The sequence below is a fragment of the Lepus europaeus genome, chromosome 9 (assembly GCF_033115175.1).
Source record: "Lepus europaeus isolate LE1 chromosome 9, mLepTim1.pri, whole genome shotgun sequence".
Lineage (NCBI taxonomy): Eukaryota > Metazoa > Chordata > Mammalia > Lagomorpha > Leporidae > Lepus > Lepus europaeus.
Genome location: NC_084835.1, coordinates 25,445,160 through 25,461,609, shown reverse-complemented (window position 1 = coordinate 25,461,609; position 16,450 = coordinate 25,445,160). Strand labels below are relative to the sequence as shown.

General features: G+C 50.0%; 1 protein-coding gene across 1 annotated transcript in view; it reads right to left on the bottom strand.

The window, feature by feature from the left end:
- The window catches only part of DOCK3 (dedicator of cytokinesis 3), a 455,873-nt gene that overhangs the window by 1,635 nt on the left and 437,788 nt on the right, over positions 1 to 16,450 (bottom strand). Inside the window, exons 47-51 of the mRNA XM_062199955.1 lie at positions 13,870 to 13,991; positions 12,478 to 12,616; positions 11,844 to 11,991; positions 6,212 to 6,330; positions 4,129 to 4,216 (exon numbers count right to left, since the gene is read on the bottom strand). Of these exons, the coding sequence (XP_062055939.1) occupies positions 4,129 to 4,216; positions 6,212 to 6,330; positions 11,844 to 11,991; positions 12,478 to 12,616; positions 13,870 to 13,991 (616 nt within the window). The remainder of the gene's footprint in view (positions 1 to 4,128; positions 4,217 to 6,211; positions 6,331 to 11,843; positions 11,992 to 12,477; positions 12,617 to 13,869; positions 13,992 to 16,450) is intronic.

The following is a 16,450-nucleotide window of genomic DNA, read 5'->3' as shown; positions in this document are numbered from 1 at the left end:
TGCAGCGGTAAAAGAGACTCACTCCACACAGGAGGTCAGGGAGGTCAAGTGCTTCAGAGCCAGTGGTGTGACAAGTCGCAGGCTGCAGCCCCTCTAGCCCATTACCGGGCGATGACAAGCTGGTGAGCTACATGCCTGGTAGTCGGTTCTGTTGTCTTCAGCCTCCCTGACTGGGATGGCCTTACTGAGCTAACTTGCTGTACTCAGAAAGCTCACTGACCCCAAGGCCCAGCAGGATCCTTTGTGTGGTGGGAGACATTCTTTCCTTGGCTGAGTCGGCCCAGAGAGTGGCTTATCTTCTCAGCCTGGGTGGCTGTGCTCTGGCCTTTGAGCAGGGTCTGAGCCACAGACTATTTGGGGGACCCGCTGGAGGTCTTCTTACCATGCAGCAGGCTTCGGGGAGGCACTGAGGGGGCCAGGATGTGCCCCATGTGGGCAGACAGGAAGGGCTGGGCCTCTCGGGCTCCGCTATCCAGGCTCCAGCTGCTGGGGGCTGCTGGCACCGCTGAAGGGTGGAAAGAGATGGCATGAAGGGAGATTACTTCTTAAGTGACCCTCTGGGAGAAGACTGTCCTACAGTCTGTGGCTGTTCCAGTTGTGTTTAAACAGCACACATAGGAATGGCATGGCAGCTCCTAGAGCTCACAATACTGGCCAAGCAAGGCACTGTGGCCAAGAGGGGTGTGGCCAGCTACTGAACTGGCTTCCGAGGATGGCAAGAGTGAGATCAGTGAGCTGATGTCTGAAGAAAATTCAGGATGAGACAAGCAGAAGTGTGGCAAGGGGTGAGTATCTATAGCCTGGGATTTGCCAGGAGAAGAGGAAACAGAAGAAGAGAGTAGAACAGGCTGGGGCAGAGAGAATGCAGAGAGTGCCCAGGCCATAGAACCTGTCCAAGGTGAAGTCAGGGCTCCCATGCTGGCCAGGCCCAGTGGGAGAAGCAATGGAGAAGGATGGGAAGGAGGCAAAGACTGCCTCCTCTCAGAGCTTCTAGAGCATGATAAGGAAGTGGACATCAGCTTTCCCCAAAATTGGCCTCACAAAGGCCCTGGCGTGAACATCTGACCTTTGCCCCATCCCTGGTGCTCCTATGCACACTGGCTGGGTTTGGGATGCTCAGGTGGTTTCTCTAGGCAAGGGGCAGATACTCAGTGTACCTGCTGAAGGATAAAGCCCAGGAATTACAGTCAGGTCCAGCTGGACTCACTGCTCCCTGAGGGGAGGGAGGCCCATGGAGCCCATGGGACTTTGGGGGCATCTAGAGAGGGCCAGTTACTGGCCCCTTGTGCCATCAGTGCCAAGAAGTACAGAGTGTCCCATGCTAAGGAAGGAGCCCAGTGCCAAAATGCTGGCCCCCAGCCACATTTGAGGTGAGAGATTTGGTAGCGAGGAGCCATGGATGGACCCTAGGGTGCCACCATTGTGAGTTGTCTTGGATGACTCCTCTGGGGGACAAACACCAGTGAGAAGAAATGTGCTCTTTCTCTGAGGGAGCTAGAAAAGCCCAGTGTCCCTTTTGGGCTTCTAAGCAGCAGGAAGGAAATGCACAACCCAGGTGGCCAGCGACCAGCGGTAGCAAAAGTGAGCCTGTGGCACTTGGAGCTTGCGTTCCTCCTGGCAAAGCCAGTGTGTTGGGGCGGGCATGTGTGTGTGTGTGTGTGTGCGCGCACGGAATTCCAGTCCCTAATGGAAGCTGGAAGGGAAGGAGCTAGAGTCTTCCCTTTGAAGAGGATATGGCTAAGAGGAGCTAGGCCTCATGGCAATCCAAAGATAAGGTGGTGATGTCCAGCCTCTTCCTCTTCACTGCTGAGTAACTGGTGTGGGCTTGCAGCGAACAGTGAAGCTCCACTGCCTACACAGCCTCGGTTCTGAGGAGGACGCCCAGTCCCATGGCGTGGCTGCTGGCTGCTGGCAGGAACGAGTGGCAGCAACCGGGCAATGGGCAGGCACTCAGCTGTACTGAAGGGAGTAAAGAATTCTCAGTCTGATGGGCATCAGGTTGACTCCACCAGACGGCCTCCTCACAGAGCCTGGGAACAGGCCTGGCTTCACCCCATCTAAGATACAGCATGGACTTCCTGGTTCTCAGCACTAAAGCTCACTCTTCCCCCAAAAGAAAGGCACCTTCTCCATAAAAAGCCACCAATTCTTAGAGAATAGAAGCTGGGAAGTGAGTCCGATCGGTTTCCCCAGGGGGTTCAACAGCCCAAGGTCTCAGATGCACCCCCAGCCCCTGGAATTGTGGGGCTACCAATATTTACCCACAAGGGCCCTATGGAAGGCTATGGGGGAAGAAAGATGGCTCACAAATGGGTGCCTGTCCAAGCCGCTCCATCTGAGCCAGAAACCATGAAGCTTGCCTTAAGTGTGGTATCTGTGAGCAGTGCATTCAGCAAACCTCCACCATATAGCACAAGTGCCATGCAGCTAGTGGAAGAGCTGCAATGGAATGGCTTGTCCCAGAAGAGGGGCAGTCCCCATGTCCTGTCACCTCTCTCGTTCCTAAGTGATCAGCTCCAGCCAGCCTGAGGACAACTTGCCTGATCTGAGGGTCACAGCCTGACAAGAAAGGTACCTGCAAGTGAGAGGCAGAGTGCTCAGGAGACTCAGGACCCTGGCTGCCACGAGCAATGGTAACAAGTATGTACAGTTCCTGTCCTGGGGGATCCAGGAGAAGCCTTGGGAAGTTACCACTCTGAACTGGGTGTTGCTACTACACAAATGTTCAATTTGCTGCCCATGAAGTGCTAGCCTTGTGTTGTGGACATGTTTGCTTTCAGCTCAGCCTCTGTTCTGACAGGTGGGCATGTCAAGCTTGTTGCTGCAGCCTGGCCCTGAGGCACTCCTTTGTTGGGCTGGTGAGGCATCTTGGTCTGGCCACCAATACCCCTTTCAGCTCGGAGCCTGTCTGGGCTCTTGGCTAGTTCTGAGATTGGTCTGCATCTCAGGTGAAGAAAAGCCAGGTACATTCTGGCCTTTAAAGCTAAAAGGGTACTTTGTTTTGGGTCATGGGTACAAATATCCAAGAAGCACTACATGCAGCCTTGAAGCCAGGAAGCTGTCTTCAGCCAGAGTCTCTGGGCTCTTTGTGGCCGAGTACCTGATGCCATTGCCTGCTAGGCACAAAGGTTGTGGACCCAGTGTTTGGTTTCTTCGAGGTATATCTTCCATGATGAGCAAATGAGAGACAATGACAGCGGGGACAGCAGACAGCATTTGGTGAGCAGGTATAGTGACATGATGACAATTTTGGAGGGACATAGTCTGATGGGATAGGGGACGGCAGGCTGTGAAAGTACCCTAAACACCAGCAGAAATGAGAGAACACAGAGGGAGAGGGGCTGATTTGGGGCCAGGTTCTGAGTGGCAGGAAGGCTCAGCACTGTTACCTATTAGCACTGTTACCTATTACTCTCAAGCCTGTGTGTCTGGGGCTTCAGGCCACGGTCACAATGGGCTGAGTCTGGTCCTTCCATCACCTTGTAGAAGTGTTAACATGGTAAAACGCCACTGTTTAACAGTCAGTTTTACAGAGGACTGCTCAGCCTCATGGTATGACTCATGGCCTTGCAGTGTAGAAAAAGGAAGACTGGGGCCCTTTGGGGCACCCATGGTTTCACCAAGAGAAGCCTGTCTTTGGGAAATCCACTTTGCTATGGTGTGTTCTTCCCATTGCCTTTGCTTATCCCATTTTGCTTATCTGGCCACATGTCTATTCTGAGCTCCAAGAAGAGGTCCCTGTGGGCCCAGGTTGAAAGGGACCAAAGGGGTCATAGGACCTTTTGAATTCTGGGGCAGATAGGAGGAGCTTATAAGGGAGTGGTTGCCTGGTTCGCATATAGCAGCCTAAGTTTCCCTAAAGTTGGATTCAATATAGGTGGCACTGGGGCCTCTCAGAGGATGAGTGCCCTGGAAAGGGAGACACAGAGACACACTTAACAGGATCCAAATCTTAGCACCATGCCAGATGTGGGTTAGACAGTAAGCGCAGGAATTGGTCAGGACACTGGACAAACAGACCTGAGAGTTGGTGTGTGGCTCAGTCCTGGCCATCTGTGCTCAAGAACAAGTCAGACATGTAGGGTAGGGATAATTGCGGGGAGGCCATCTGGAGAAGGGTAATCATACCTTTTTCGGCCACAGACAGATTAGGATCACTGCAGGGTTTGCAGGCTCCAACCACTTGCTGGAACAGAGCCCTCTGGAAATTTGGTGGCTGAAGGAAAGAGAAAACCATCAGAGCATGGAAACCAACCTATTACACCTTGGGAGGCAGTGTTATGGGCCCAGGAGCCAGGACATGTCAAGATCATATTGGGGGTGGGAGAGCTGGCGCTTGCACCTCTGGTATCCCATATGGATACTGGCTTGATTCCTGCTGTTCCAATTCTGATCCAGCTGCCTGCTATCGTGCCTGGGAAAGCAGCAGAAGACCCAGATACTTGGGCCCCCTACATTCATGTGAGAGACTGGAAGAAGCTCCTGGCTCCTGGCTTTAGATCAGCCCTGCTCCAGCCATTGTGGCCATTTGGGGAGTGAACCAGCATATGCGAGTTTTCTGTCTCTCCCTCTCTCTAACTCTACCTTTCAAATAAATAAATAAATTTTTTTAAAAATAAAAAAAGTGGGGAAATCAAAGCAGTGGCACAGCTTGTGTTTGAGAATTTCACAGCTCTAAGAACAACCACATGCAGTGTCTAGTTCTGATGCTTCCATGTATACCTTCCAGTATCTGGTTGGGACCCAGGCTGTCTTGTGCAAGGCCCAAGAAAAAGGACCTAAGTACCTGAGAGTGTCTGTGTGCATCCTTCTGCCTGGCGAGGGAGACCCACTGGCAGTGAGGATTTAGAGAGGGGTAGGCTTCTGGTGCAGCAGTTGGGATGCTGACCTCTCACGCTGGAATGCCTGGATTTTAGTCTGGGATCTGCTTCTGATTCCAGCTTCCTGCTAATGTGTACCCTGGAGGCATTAGTGATGGCTCAAATACTTAGAATCCTGCTACCCATGTGAGAGACCAGACTGAATTCTGGGCTCCTAGCTCCAGCCTGCCCAAGCCCCAGCTATGCAGGCATTTGGGGAGTGAACCAGATGATTGAAGATCTCTCTTTCTGTCTTGGTCTGCCTTTCAAATAAAAGTAAATAAACACATAAAAATTAGAACAAAAACCAAAGAATTTAGGGGCCTCCTTCCCCCATGAGCACAGGCGGCATCACTCTCCAGGAGAGGCCCAACACAGGCCTGTGGTAGCACTGAAGGTAGAGGAAAGGGCAGTATCCAAGCATAGTCTAAGACTTTTTGATAGGCAGCTGCCAAGGAGACCTCTCTGGGGTCAGGTATTGCGCACTTGAGGGTGACTTTTGTGGACTTTGATGGGAGGGCAGGGCAGATTCTCCAGGGGAGGGAGTTAATTCCTGTAGCTTCCTGGTCCAGGTGTCCAGGCCGGGTATTTGGAGAGCAGCTCCAGCACAGTGTCTCAGGCAGATGGACGAAAGATGCAGAGCTCGCTCCACTGAGGGTGTCCTTCACATACACAAGGAAGGACTTCCTCCAGACCATGTTCACCTGTGCCTTCTTGGGACAGGTTGCAAAGAACCAATATCCTCTTCTAGAGTTGTGGTTTTGTTTTTGTTTTTTTTTTGACAGAAAGAGTTAGACAGTGAGAGAGAGAGACAGAGAGAAAGGTCTTCCTTCCATTGGTTCACCCCCTAAGTGGCCGCTACAGCTGGCGCGCTGCACCGATCCGAAGCCAGGAGCCAGGTGCTTCCTCCTGGTCTCCCATAGGGGTGCAGGGCCCAAGGACTTGAGCCATCCTCCACTGCCTTCCCGGGCCACAGCTGGACTGGAAGAGGAGCAGCCAGGACAGAACCGGCGCCCCAACCAGGATTAGAACCTGGGGTGCTGGCACAGCAGGTGGAGGATTAGCCTAGTGAGCCACAGCACTGGCCCTTTTCTAGAGTTTTTACAGGAGAGGAATCCAGGAAGCTGCCAGAAGAAGACAGTCACATAAGCCATGCTGGTTCTAACCCTGCTGCCATTCTACCCACACCTGAACTGTGTCTCAACTGCTGGTCCTTAGCTTCACCACATCCCTCATCCAGTCCAGCAGCCTTCTGAGGGATCTTGGGGCAGAAGCAAGGAGACTTGTAGAACAATGCAGAAGACCCAGCAAATGAAACAAGGGCAGCCCAAGCCAACACGCTTGTCTACTACCTGTCCATTCTCCAGGATAGCTGCTGGGTACATGGCACTGCTTGGGCGGTCCCGGTGTGTGGGCAACAGCAACATCATTTCCCGGGCGTGGCGGTACTTATCTGGCAGAGAGGGAGAGCCTGTAACCAAGTGAGAACAATCACGCACAGATGACAAGCCACAGATGGAAGGCCCAGCAGCTGGGGAACCAGGGTACAGGTCCTTTGCAGTTGGGATGAGGATGAGCTCAGCAAGCACAAGGGGAATGAAGTGCAGCCCGGTGGTTCAGTGATGGTGGGGGCTGCACTTGCTGTCCAGCTGAGGCAGACACTGCAGGCTGGGGTGACGCAGACTCACTGACAGAGCTCCCCACCATGCTCAGAGGCAAGGGGAAGGAGAGTTGAGGACTTGAGCAGAGTGGCAAGGGGCCCCTGTACCCAGAGCTCTCAGGGGATGGGTGTGACCTGGATGCTGGGCTCCCTCATGGAACCAAGGCATGGGTACAGTCCAGCTTGCAATGGAGCCACCACATAGAGACAGAGACAGGCCGGTAACACAACCACACAGATTTTTCTCAACATACTGTGTCTCTGCACACTTACCTTCTCCCAAAGCCAGTGGCCCTGTTTTCAGCTGGCCCCTGACCACCTTTTTTCAGAGGCTTCTTCCCAGATTCTAGGCCCCCAGCACTGGCCTCTGCCTTGCTGCCATTTCTACTGTAGCCTGAGAGCCAGGCTGGCTGGGGACCCAGCGTCCTGCACACAGGATATCAGGACCACTCTGAGATTTGCCCTTTCAGTGAAGTCAGGGGTCACAGAACTAAACTGGAAGTTGTGGGGCTTTAACCCAACATAGACTCTTGAGTTGACTTGGTCCATGTTCTGCTGTGCCGTCTCAGCAGTGATACCCTGTGTTCTGAGGGGATGAGATGGAAGCTGGATCACACCGTATCTGGTGTGAGCCAGTCCCCACAGATTCGTGATGCAACTGTGGAGCCAGGAACTCATAAACCCTTGGTTTTCCAGAAGACGTTCCACACACACAGTAAGAACAACCTGCTGGCTTTCCTGGGGGGTGGGGAATTTAGGAGGCCTTCAAAAATAAATGTTATTTCTTGTAGCAGACTCCACCATGTCCATGAGAAACCACTGGGGGCGGTACACCCCTCACCGGAGGATTACTAGGACCTTAGGGCCTTTGGCTGGCTCAAGTGGTTGAAATCCCTCTGTGGTGGGCCCTGATGAAGCTGGATGGTTGAGACCATCCGTGGGATCCAGCTGAGGGATGAATCTGCAGCTCCTTTGAAACACACAGTTCGCTGAGGCTTTCTTTGGAGTGGGCAGGGCCAGCACCGTCAGGACTTTGCTAGAAATTGGTCTTCTTTAGCTAGCTTGCCCCAGGAGTCCTTGAGAAATTTCTGTGGTATTCACTTTGGTCCAAGAAGTTGAGGCTTATATACTTGCAAAAGTCAGTATAATAAATTCCAGTAACATAACTTCTTTCAGTTACTATTTGTGTAACTTTTCCCACTACTGGGCTGAGCAATCCCATCTGCATGGTCTCAGGGCTGGCTTTTTTTTTTTTTTTTTGATATATATATATATATATGTGTGTGTGTATATATATATATATATATATATATTAACAGGCAGAGTGGATAGTGAGAGAGAGAGACAGAGAGAAAGGTCTTCCTTTTTGCCGTTGGTTCACCCTCCAATGGCCGCTGCAGCCGGTGCATCGCGCTGATCCGAAGCCAGGAGCCAGGTGCTTCTCCTGGTCTCCCATGGGGTGCAGGGCCCAAGCACTTGGGCCATCCTCCACTGCACTCCCGGGCCATAGCAGAGAGCTGGCCTGGAAGAGGGGCAACCGGGACAGAATCCGGTGCCTCGACTGGGACTAGAACCCGGTGTGCCGGCGCCGCTACGCGGAGGATTAGCCTGTTGAGCCACGGCGCTGGCCAGGGCTGGCTTTAAAACCTAGTCTTTAAAGTGTCCCTCATTGATAAGGGAATAAGTTAAGTATCCTTTTTCAAGAATCTGGGCCTGCCGCCCCTTTTTAAAAATTACTTGGTGATTTTACTAATTTCTATGATCTCTTTTTAGGATTTGTGCTCTTGGGCAACCTCATGAAGACAGATATGTAAAGAAAAAAGAAAATAGCTCCTTTCCTACTTATGTGTATGGTGTCTTCTTAGCAAGCAGCTCAGCTCTGGCCAGGGCTGCCTTCCATAAACATGCACAGACATGCAGCATCTTTACACCAGGTCCATGGTCTCGCACTCCTACAGAATGCTCCATCCACACCAGCGTGTGGCTGGATCCTGGCATACCACCTGGTTCCTGTTCCCTCTGCTCACAGAGCTCTCAGGCTGGCTCACAAGGCCAAGCCCATGTCTATGTCCTCTGTGATCCATGCTGGGGAACTAACATGGAGGGATAGCAGCCTTCAGGCTCCAGGGGCTCCATGGAGGATTTGGATTCATGTCACGTGGCACCTCTGGTGCTGTAACAAAGGGTGCTCTGTGCTGCCACTGAACTTTTCAACTCTACTGCCTCACTTCCCTCCTACTTCTCTCTGCCCTTCCTAGGCTGCCAATCCCAAGGTATGAAGGGTGACAACTAATTTTCTGGAATCATTTAAATGTGATCAAGGGCTTCCATGTCCACAGACTTGAGTTGGAGGAGTCTGGTAACCCCCAGGGAGGTCAGTCCTGGTGTGACGAGTTATTCAAGGAGGAGCATTCAAAATCCCCTGGTTTCCTAGCCCCAGTCTTGTGACCACCAGGGGGAGCTGCTGACTTGCTTTGCAGGTCATCATTCATCTGAGAGGTTTTCCAAGAACAGAAATCTCAGCAGACAAACCCCTGGGTATGGTAAAGACCGCAACTGATCTCATGACCACTCCTGAATGTGGGGGAAGTAACTCCAATTTTCCATGAGATTTTTCTCTAACCATTAACACCATACACAAATCCTGCAGAGTGGATTCCTCCCTCACTTCTTGGCCCAGAATGCATCTACCACATCCATTGGAAAACATGTCATCCTCTGCAATGCACATCACACATGGTTTTCTGCCTTCTTTCACAATACGAGGCCTGTGGCTTTCTCCAGATGGGCCCACACATGGGCTGTATGGATGCTGTTGTCTAGAAGGGATTTTCTCTTGTTACTTCCTCTGCCCTTGTCATCATTCCCTACTTTGGGCCCAGTTACTTAGCCATTTTGTCTAGTTTTGCACTTATTGTCTACCACAGAAAGGGAAGTGGCTTTTCTTAAACTTGTTCTGTGTGATATCCTGTGGTCTTGTTATTCTGAGTATCTCCCAAAACGATGATCATCTAGGTCTTCCCTCCCAAAACACATATGCCACTCCTCACAACATGAGGTGCAGTCTCACTGCCCTCCCTGACATCTAGGTTGGACTTGGTAATTTAACCAGCTAATAGACTTGGCAAAGGGGGCATTCTGGGATATCCAAGGCAGGGTATGAAAGCATCTTGCATCTTCTGTCAGTCTCTTGGGATGCTTGCTCTGAGGAAGTCAGCCATCATGCTGTTAAGAAACCTATGCCACATGGAAAGGCCACATACAGGGGCTCCAGTTGACAGCCCCAGCTGATAGCTCCCATCAAGTGCCAACCATGCAAGTGAGCCATCTAGGACATCCAGTCCAGCTAGGCCTCAGGTGATTCAGCCCTAATGCTCATCTGATTTCAGTGAGGCCTGGTAATCCACAGAAGGGTGAGAGATGATTTAAGACACTAAGCTATGGATGTGGTTTGGTATGCAACAGCAGATAACCTAGCCATGTGAAATAAAGAAGGGTATTTTCAAACAAGGAGAGAGGAATTTTTTCTGTTCAACTCAGATGTCACAAAGCTTCCTTACCTAGGGCTCAGGAAATGCTTGATGAGTGAATAAATAAAACAGCTGGAAAGACAAAGGTGTGACAGCCATCCTGTGAGGTCCCTGAAGCAAGGCTTGCTTGTTCTTCCCCTTTGTTCTCCAGAGCACTGAGCACCAGGCACAGCCTGCAGAAAGTATCTGAGCAAGGCCATAGCAGATCCGAGTTAAAATGTCCATCTTTTGCAGCCTTCTGTCTTTATCAACAATCATGATTCAGAGATCTGCCTTAAGCAAGAATACCCAGAAAAAGGCTTATATTTATCTAAGGTTAGATAAAAAGGGTAGATATGGCTGAGCACATCCTATAGATGTTTAGGAGAAAACTCAAACAAATGGGATTACAAAGTCTGTTTCTGCAGGTCTTGTCAGGTACATTTACCTTAAGACACTGTTTCATGCCCACCTCCACTACGACATTCAAGGCTCACTTCTCAGAGTTTCCTTCCTTTTACTTCCAAAGCCACCATTTAGGGTGCCTTCTTCATAATCCAATCAGCATTCCTTCTCTGTATCCGAAGTCTTCACAAGTTGACAACTCTTCAGCATGTGCCAATTCACTGGTTTGTTTACATCGCTTCAAAATGTTGGGTCCCATTTTCTGAATCACCTATTTCATGTTTAAAAGGAGCATGGCTGGTAGAATGGATACTAGCCTGAGGGGTGTACTCTGAATTCTGTTTGGCCATGGGTGGGTTAGGAGGCTTTAAGCTCCTCTCATGCACCTGTTTCTCCCAAGAAATGAAAAGTTGGTCTGGATGCTTCAGGTGAGTCTGGGACTGCCCTGTTGTAACCTTGCCACTCTTCCCTCCATTCTCGGCTATGGCGTTTCCTAGCTGGCCACTGCATCTCTCCATCATGCCACAAGGCTCTTGTTCTCTCCTTCACTGCTACTACAGACCTCATAAGTTTGTGTGTTTTGGAGAGATTATCTCCTTAATAACCTCCCATGTCGTATGTTTGTGCTATTTTTGTCTTCATAATAATGAGAAGAACACAGAGATCCACTCTTCATTCTGAAGCCTTGAGGGAGCAGCCAGGGACTGGATGCTCAGATCACTGTTATTCTGTGCAGCCAGCCCCAGGAAGCACTATTTTATTCACCACAGCTAATTTCCATTCTACTGTGAATACTTCTATCTAAAAGGACAGAATCAACTCTCACTGCATGGCTGGGTATCAGAATGTCACAAAGATGCTGGCTCTCAGAGGAAAATATTTTTATTCAATTGGATAAGAAATCAAGCAATAATTGGCAAAATAAATAGTTTTTTACAGAGCTCTCTCTCCTGATTATGCCTTTCCCAATGGAAGAAAAGGTTTTTGATTATTACTGTTTTAGAATATCACAATGTAGGGTTAAGTTTAACCTTCAAACTTCCTTTATTTTGTCATGATGCTCAATTCTTCCAGACAATAAAGTCACTTTTGCCTTGACTTTGATCTTTATTCTGGCAAACGTTTCAGCGGGAAAGAACTGAGCTTTCTCCTAGGTTGTGTTTCTCTTATTGAGGTAGAGATGCAATGACTGGCAGCACAGTAGCAGCTGCTGCTCAGAACAGCCTAAAGCCAGCCAGAAGCAGAGTTCTGGAGGTAGGAACCCTGGAGTCCTTAGTACTGAAACCACCAACGAACATTCTCTAAGTCACAGGGCCGCCCTCAAAGACACAGCCACAGAAGAAAGTAGAACGAGTAGGGTTCATGCAGCCCTCTCCTCTCCCTTGTGCAAGCAGCACCTGCCATCCTTACCTCGGGCGCTGGGAGGGGCAGAGGTAATCATCTGGGATGGCGCTGAGTGAGTGGAACTCAGGCTGGAGGAAGAAGGGCTTGCCTGGGACGAGGACAGAACAGAGACGTTGGTGATTGAGCCTTGGTACCTGGGGTTGGGATACATGAGCTGCAAAGGGAGAAAAATTAGTGGGATAGAGCTCTGAATTACCAGGGCTACAGAGCTGGGCCACGGTTGGCTTCTTCTTGCTCTGAGGTGCCCCAGACCTAATGCCTGATGCTGCATGTTGGATCCTGATGGAGGTCAGGCTGATGGTCAGCACTAGGGGCTACCCATACCATCCACTTGGGGATAGGACTGCTGGATTGGTACCCACGGAGGAAGCAGGACTTGGCCCTCAGAATGCTAGGCAGGAGCACAATTTAGCAGACAATTTTTCCTATGGGATCTCTCTGAGAGTAACCAGGATAGAAACTGGATTTCCTTTGTGGGAAATACAGCCTGGGAACTGAGATTTGGGATGGTGTGTGAAAGAGGTTTTGCTAGCTGTGGCGAAGGGTATTCTGAATTCCGACCTCAGACCAGACCCTCTAACAGAACATCCACTCTTCTAGGTATGGTACCTGGGCCATTCTCCTTAGACATCTCTGGTACCTGCATGTGGTGGTAAAGGTCCTCAGGTGCCTCGCCCATGGAGCTGTCGCCCATCATCACCATGTTTCCCGCTTCACTAGACGCATGTGAGGAGAGAGAGGATGATGAATGGCGGCCTGTGCCCATCAAGTTCATGGGGCTGTGAGCAAGAGTGGGAAATAGGGAGGAGTCAGGCCCGCGGTTGAGGAGCCATGCTGGGTGGCAGGGGGACAGAGGAGAGGGGTTTGTTAGCCACCACTGGGGAAGTTTTATTGCCAATGTGCATACCCATCTGAGGTCTGCTTGCTGCTTGCTCCCACCTTGCTGTTCAGGAGCCCCTCCCTGGTCTTGGGAGGGACTATAGTGGGCTGGCACAGCCTCTAGCTAGAATTACATGGTTTAACAGCTACTCAGTCTGATGACATCAGCAGTTTGTCAGGATAAATGAAAGGGAGACATGTTGAATGAGGTCAAGGATCCCACACACACACGCCTTGCTAGGGGATGTAGGTCTGAGCCAGTGCCTCCCCACTGTCTACAACATGATGGGATCTACTCCTAGGACAGGTGTCTGTCTGGAAGGGAAGAGCTATCAAAATATCTGGCTGTGAACTCTCTGTGGATTGCCTTCCCTACCTGTGGCCACACATTTGCCAATAGCTCTCCTCTAACAATATCAGAAAGACCCCCATGTGTTTGTTACTTCTTATGTATTCGGTTTTCACTCAGTGCTGAGCTGCTGTTCACACTGGAAAAGAAGCCCGAGTGAGGTGTTCCTTTCGCCAGCCTTCTCCTTCAACCTGGCCTTCCTGCCCTGGAGGCTTAGGGTATCCTCAGCGGAGCCCTGACAAGCCAGGGATCCTGAATTTACAGCAGCCATATCTTCAACGTCCACCTCACTACGTTGTTTTCCTCCTTAAAACCAATTGGTGACCCTCATTCTCCTTGGGATCAAGTCTAAAGGCCTGCACAAACAAGGCCCCATCAGAGTGGGTCCTGGCTCCCTTCATTCCACAGAATCCTGTATTCCAGCTACCAACTCTACCTGTGGTAGCAATCAGGCTAGCCTGTTCACACCTTGAGACTTCTGCACATGCCACTCACTTTGCCTGGGTCTTACCTCATTGCCATCCTAACCCCAATTCTTTTCTGCCTAGTAGTTTACTACTTATCTTTCAACACTTTATCCCAAGGCTTCTTCTTCCATGTTCCCCCACAATACCAGGTCTATGCTTCTGTCAGACAAGACAGTGACTGGAAGCAGCTTGTGAGTCCTGTGGCAGGAGCTCTGTGTTCTCAGGTTTGAGAGTATGTGAGGGAATGTGCACAAGCACTCTGGAACTCATTCTTCTAGCCCTTAACATTCAGACTTACCTCCTGGGGGAGAACCCGCCTTTGTCCCGAAGGCCGTACCTGTGCCGGTGGGTCATCTTGATGTTCTCAGGGCTCATAGGGCTATGGGATGCCAGAACGTTTCCCCGTGGGGTGCTGGTGCCTGAACATGCAGGACTTAACTTATCCAAACCTGGAAACTCCTGTTGAGAAATGAAGGCCCATTCACAGAGAGTAAAGAAAAGGTAAGTAATTAGGGGCAGGAGGGAGGAGCTGGTTGGTGGTTGAAAATACAAAAGAAACAAAGAAGAATCAGATACTATTGGCTGAACCAGAACTGATGAACTTTCATGACTGACAGACCCTCCTAACTGCACTGGGACCCAGACCACAAGCCATGAGACTCTGGGCTGCCCATTAAGAAAAGCGTATCTGAGTTCTTGGGTTCATCAGATCCGAGTTTACAGGCTTTGTCACTGCAGGAAATGCAGATGATGACCTGTGAAGGAAGGGAGGGAGAGCTCATCAGCAGTTAGTCAGCGGGTGCGTCTCACACAAGGATTGGAACTGGGCCAATCCCTCGGACTGCTAAACGGCCCAGCTCTTAGAGACTTGGGCTGTGTTGCCTGTGACACAGTCTATGGGGAGACAGGACACAAAATTCTGGTGTAAGTAATTGAAAAACAGCACAGTTCAATTTTAACATAATTAAGTTCTTATTAAGTATGTTGACTTCTTGGCAGAAACGTCTCATCTCAAACCTTCCCAGGTGTCAGCATGTTGGTTTGTGTCCCCGTCTGCAGCTCTAAGGGAGGAGCGCACAGCTGTGCCAGGTTTCCTCAAGCCCTTCATCATCTGTGGCTTTCAGGGGCCCTAAGTCCACTGAGAATGTTGCTGAGCTCTGCCCATAGCAGCAGCAGATTCTCCACCCTCTTCTTCCAGAGCATGCAGGGAGCTGCAGTGCGTCTCTAGAGACCTTCACATACGTGGGTGTGCATTTTGTGCTTTTTGCTGCAGGGACCTGACTGCTGTCATGGCAGAGGACCTCCTCGGTGGCCAGGATCTTGCCTGCCTGGGCCACCTGCTGTGATGGGGAAGTCTTCACACAGCAGAGGGTAGCCAAGTCAGCAGAGGACACGGTGCAATGAGAAGTGATGGTCTGTACCCTTCGGATTCAGTGACACTACCCAAGTTCTTGATTAAATGGACACCAACATTTTAAGGGAGAAAGACCTTCTCTGTAAGTTTCAGTGTAAGATAGCATGGGGAATCATGACAAAAAGGAAGTATTTCAGGTTTTGTGGACTTTTGTCTGTAAAGTGTGTCTCAGACTATGACAAGCTTTTCCCCCCATTTTTGCTTTTCCTGCTGTCTGCTTTTGTACAGGAACAGGCTGTGACCTAAATTGGGAGCCTGGAAAGACTGAGATGGCCACAACCCACAGTATCCACAAATAAAACTGCTCAGCATTAAGTGGTCACAACCACTGAGTCTAAGGAGACAAACCTTGTTATGGGTTGAGTAGGATTTGTCTCCCCAGAACTCATACAGATGTTTAAACTCCAATGTTTTAATATTACTGGTTGAGGAATTAAGGATAAAGATTTGATCTAATCATGGTGTCTGAGAGGTAGTGCCACTGGGAAGTCTTTCAGTCATTAGGAGTGTGCCCTCAGAGGGTGTTTCTTGAGAGAGGATTGGTTATTTCACAGTCCACATTTCACTAGTGCTCTCTGCTTTCTGCTTACCATGTGTTCATTCTTCTGTACCAGCCATGACCAGTCTCCACAGATGCCACACGACAGAGCCTACAAATCCTGAACTGTAACTGTAAACTGAAATAAACCTCTTCTTTTCCAAAATCTCCTTTCAGGTATTTTAGCTAAAGTAACAAAATGCTAATACACTCCCCGGGGCTTCTGTAGCCAGCTGTCATCTCCTAAAGGGGATCTTCTTGTCCATGGCATCCTGGCCCAGTACTGAACAGCTGTACTTCCTACCTTCCCAGCCACATTTACCCAGTAGTTCCGGGTAATAAGAGAACTAGGCTTGGGTGCTGGGTAGCAGCAGACAATTGGGTTTGTATCCCTCAAGGTCTGGGAACTAGAATATTTAGAAGGAAGGCTTCTCTAGAGAACATTTAGAGTCAGCCCCATTCTTGAAAATGTAGTGAGGGTAGGTGAATACAGGGCTCAGGGCACATTAAACCTTATTCTCAGCCAGCCAGGATTTCCTGTAACACCTGCCAAGGAAAATGAGTGCTGGAATACAGGCCCTCCTTTTACATACCAATCTTTGGGCCAAATCCTGCTGTGGAGGCTAAGGAGCCAGGACAGAGTTAGGGAGATCTCAGAGTTGGGGAATGTCCAGCTGGTGGGTCATTTAAGGCTGTGAAATCATTTGGTCGAGTCCTGTCAAGCCAGCTTCAGGTGGGACTTGAAATTTAATAAATCTATAGCAGATGATGATTTTTCAGGGCCTGCAAACGATGTTATAAATATCCAAATGGCTCTTGGCAGAGAAAGTTTCCCTATCCTGTTCTAGGGCCTGGTCTAACTCCAGAACCTGACAAACACCTTTAAGAGCAGTCAGCAAAGATGGTCGGTGCTGTGGTATAGCAGGTTAAAGCTCTGGCCTGAAGCGCCGGCATCCCATATGGTCA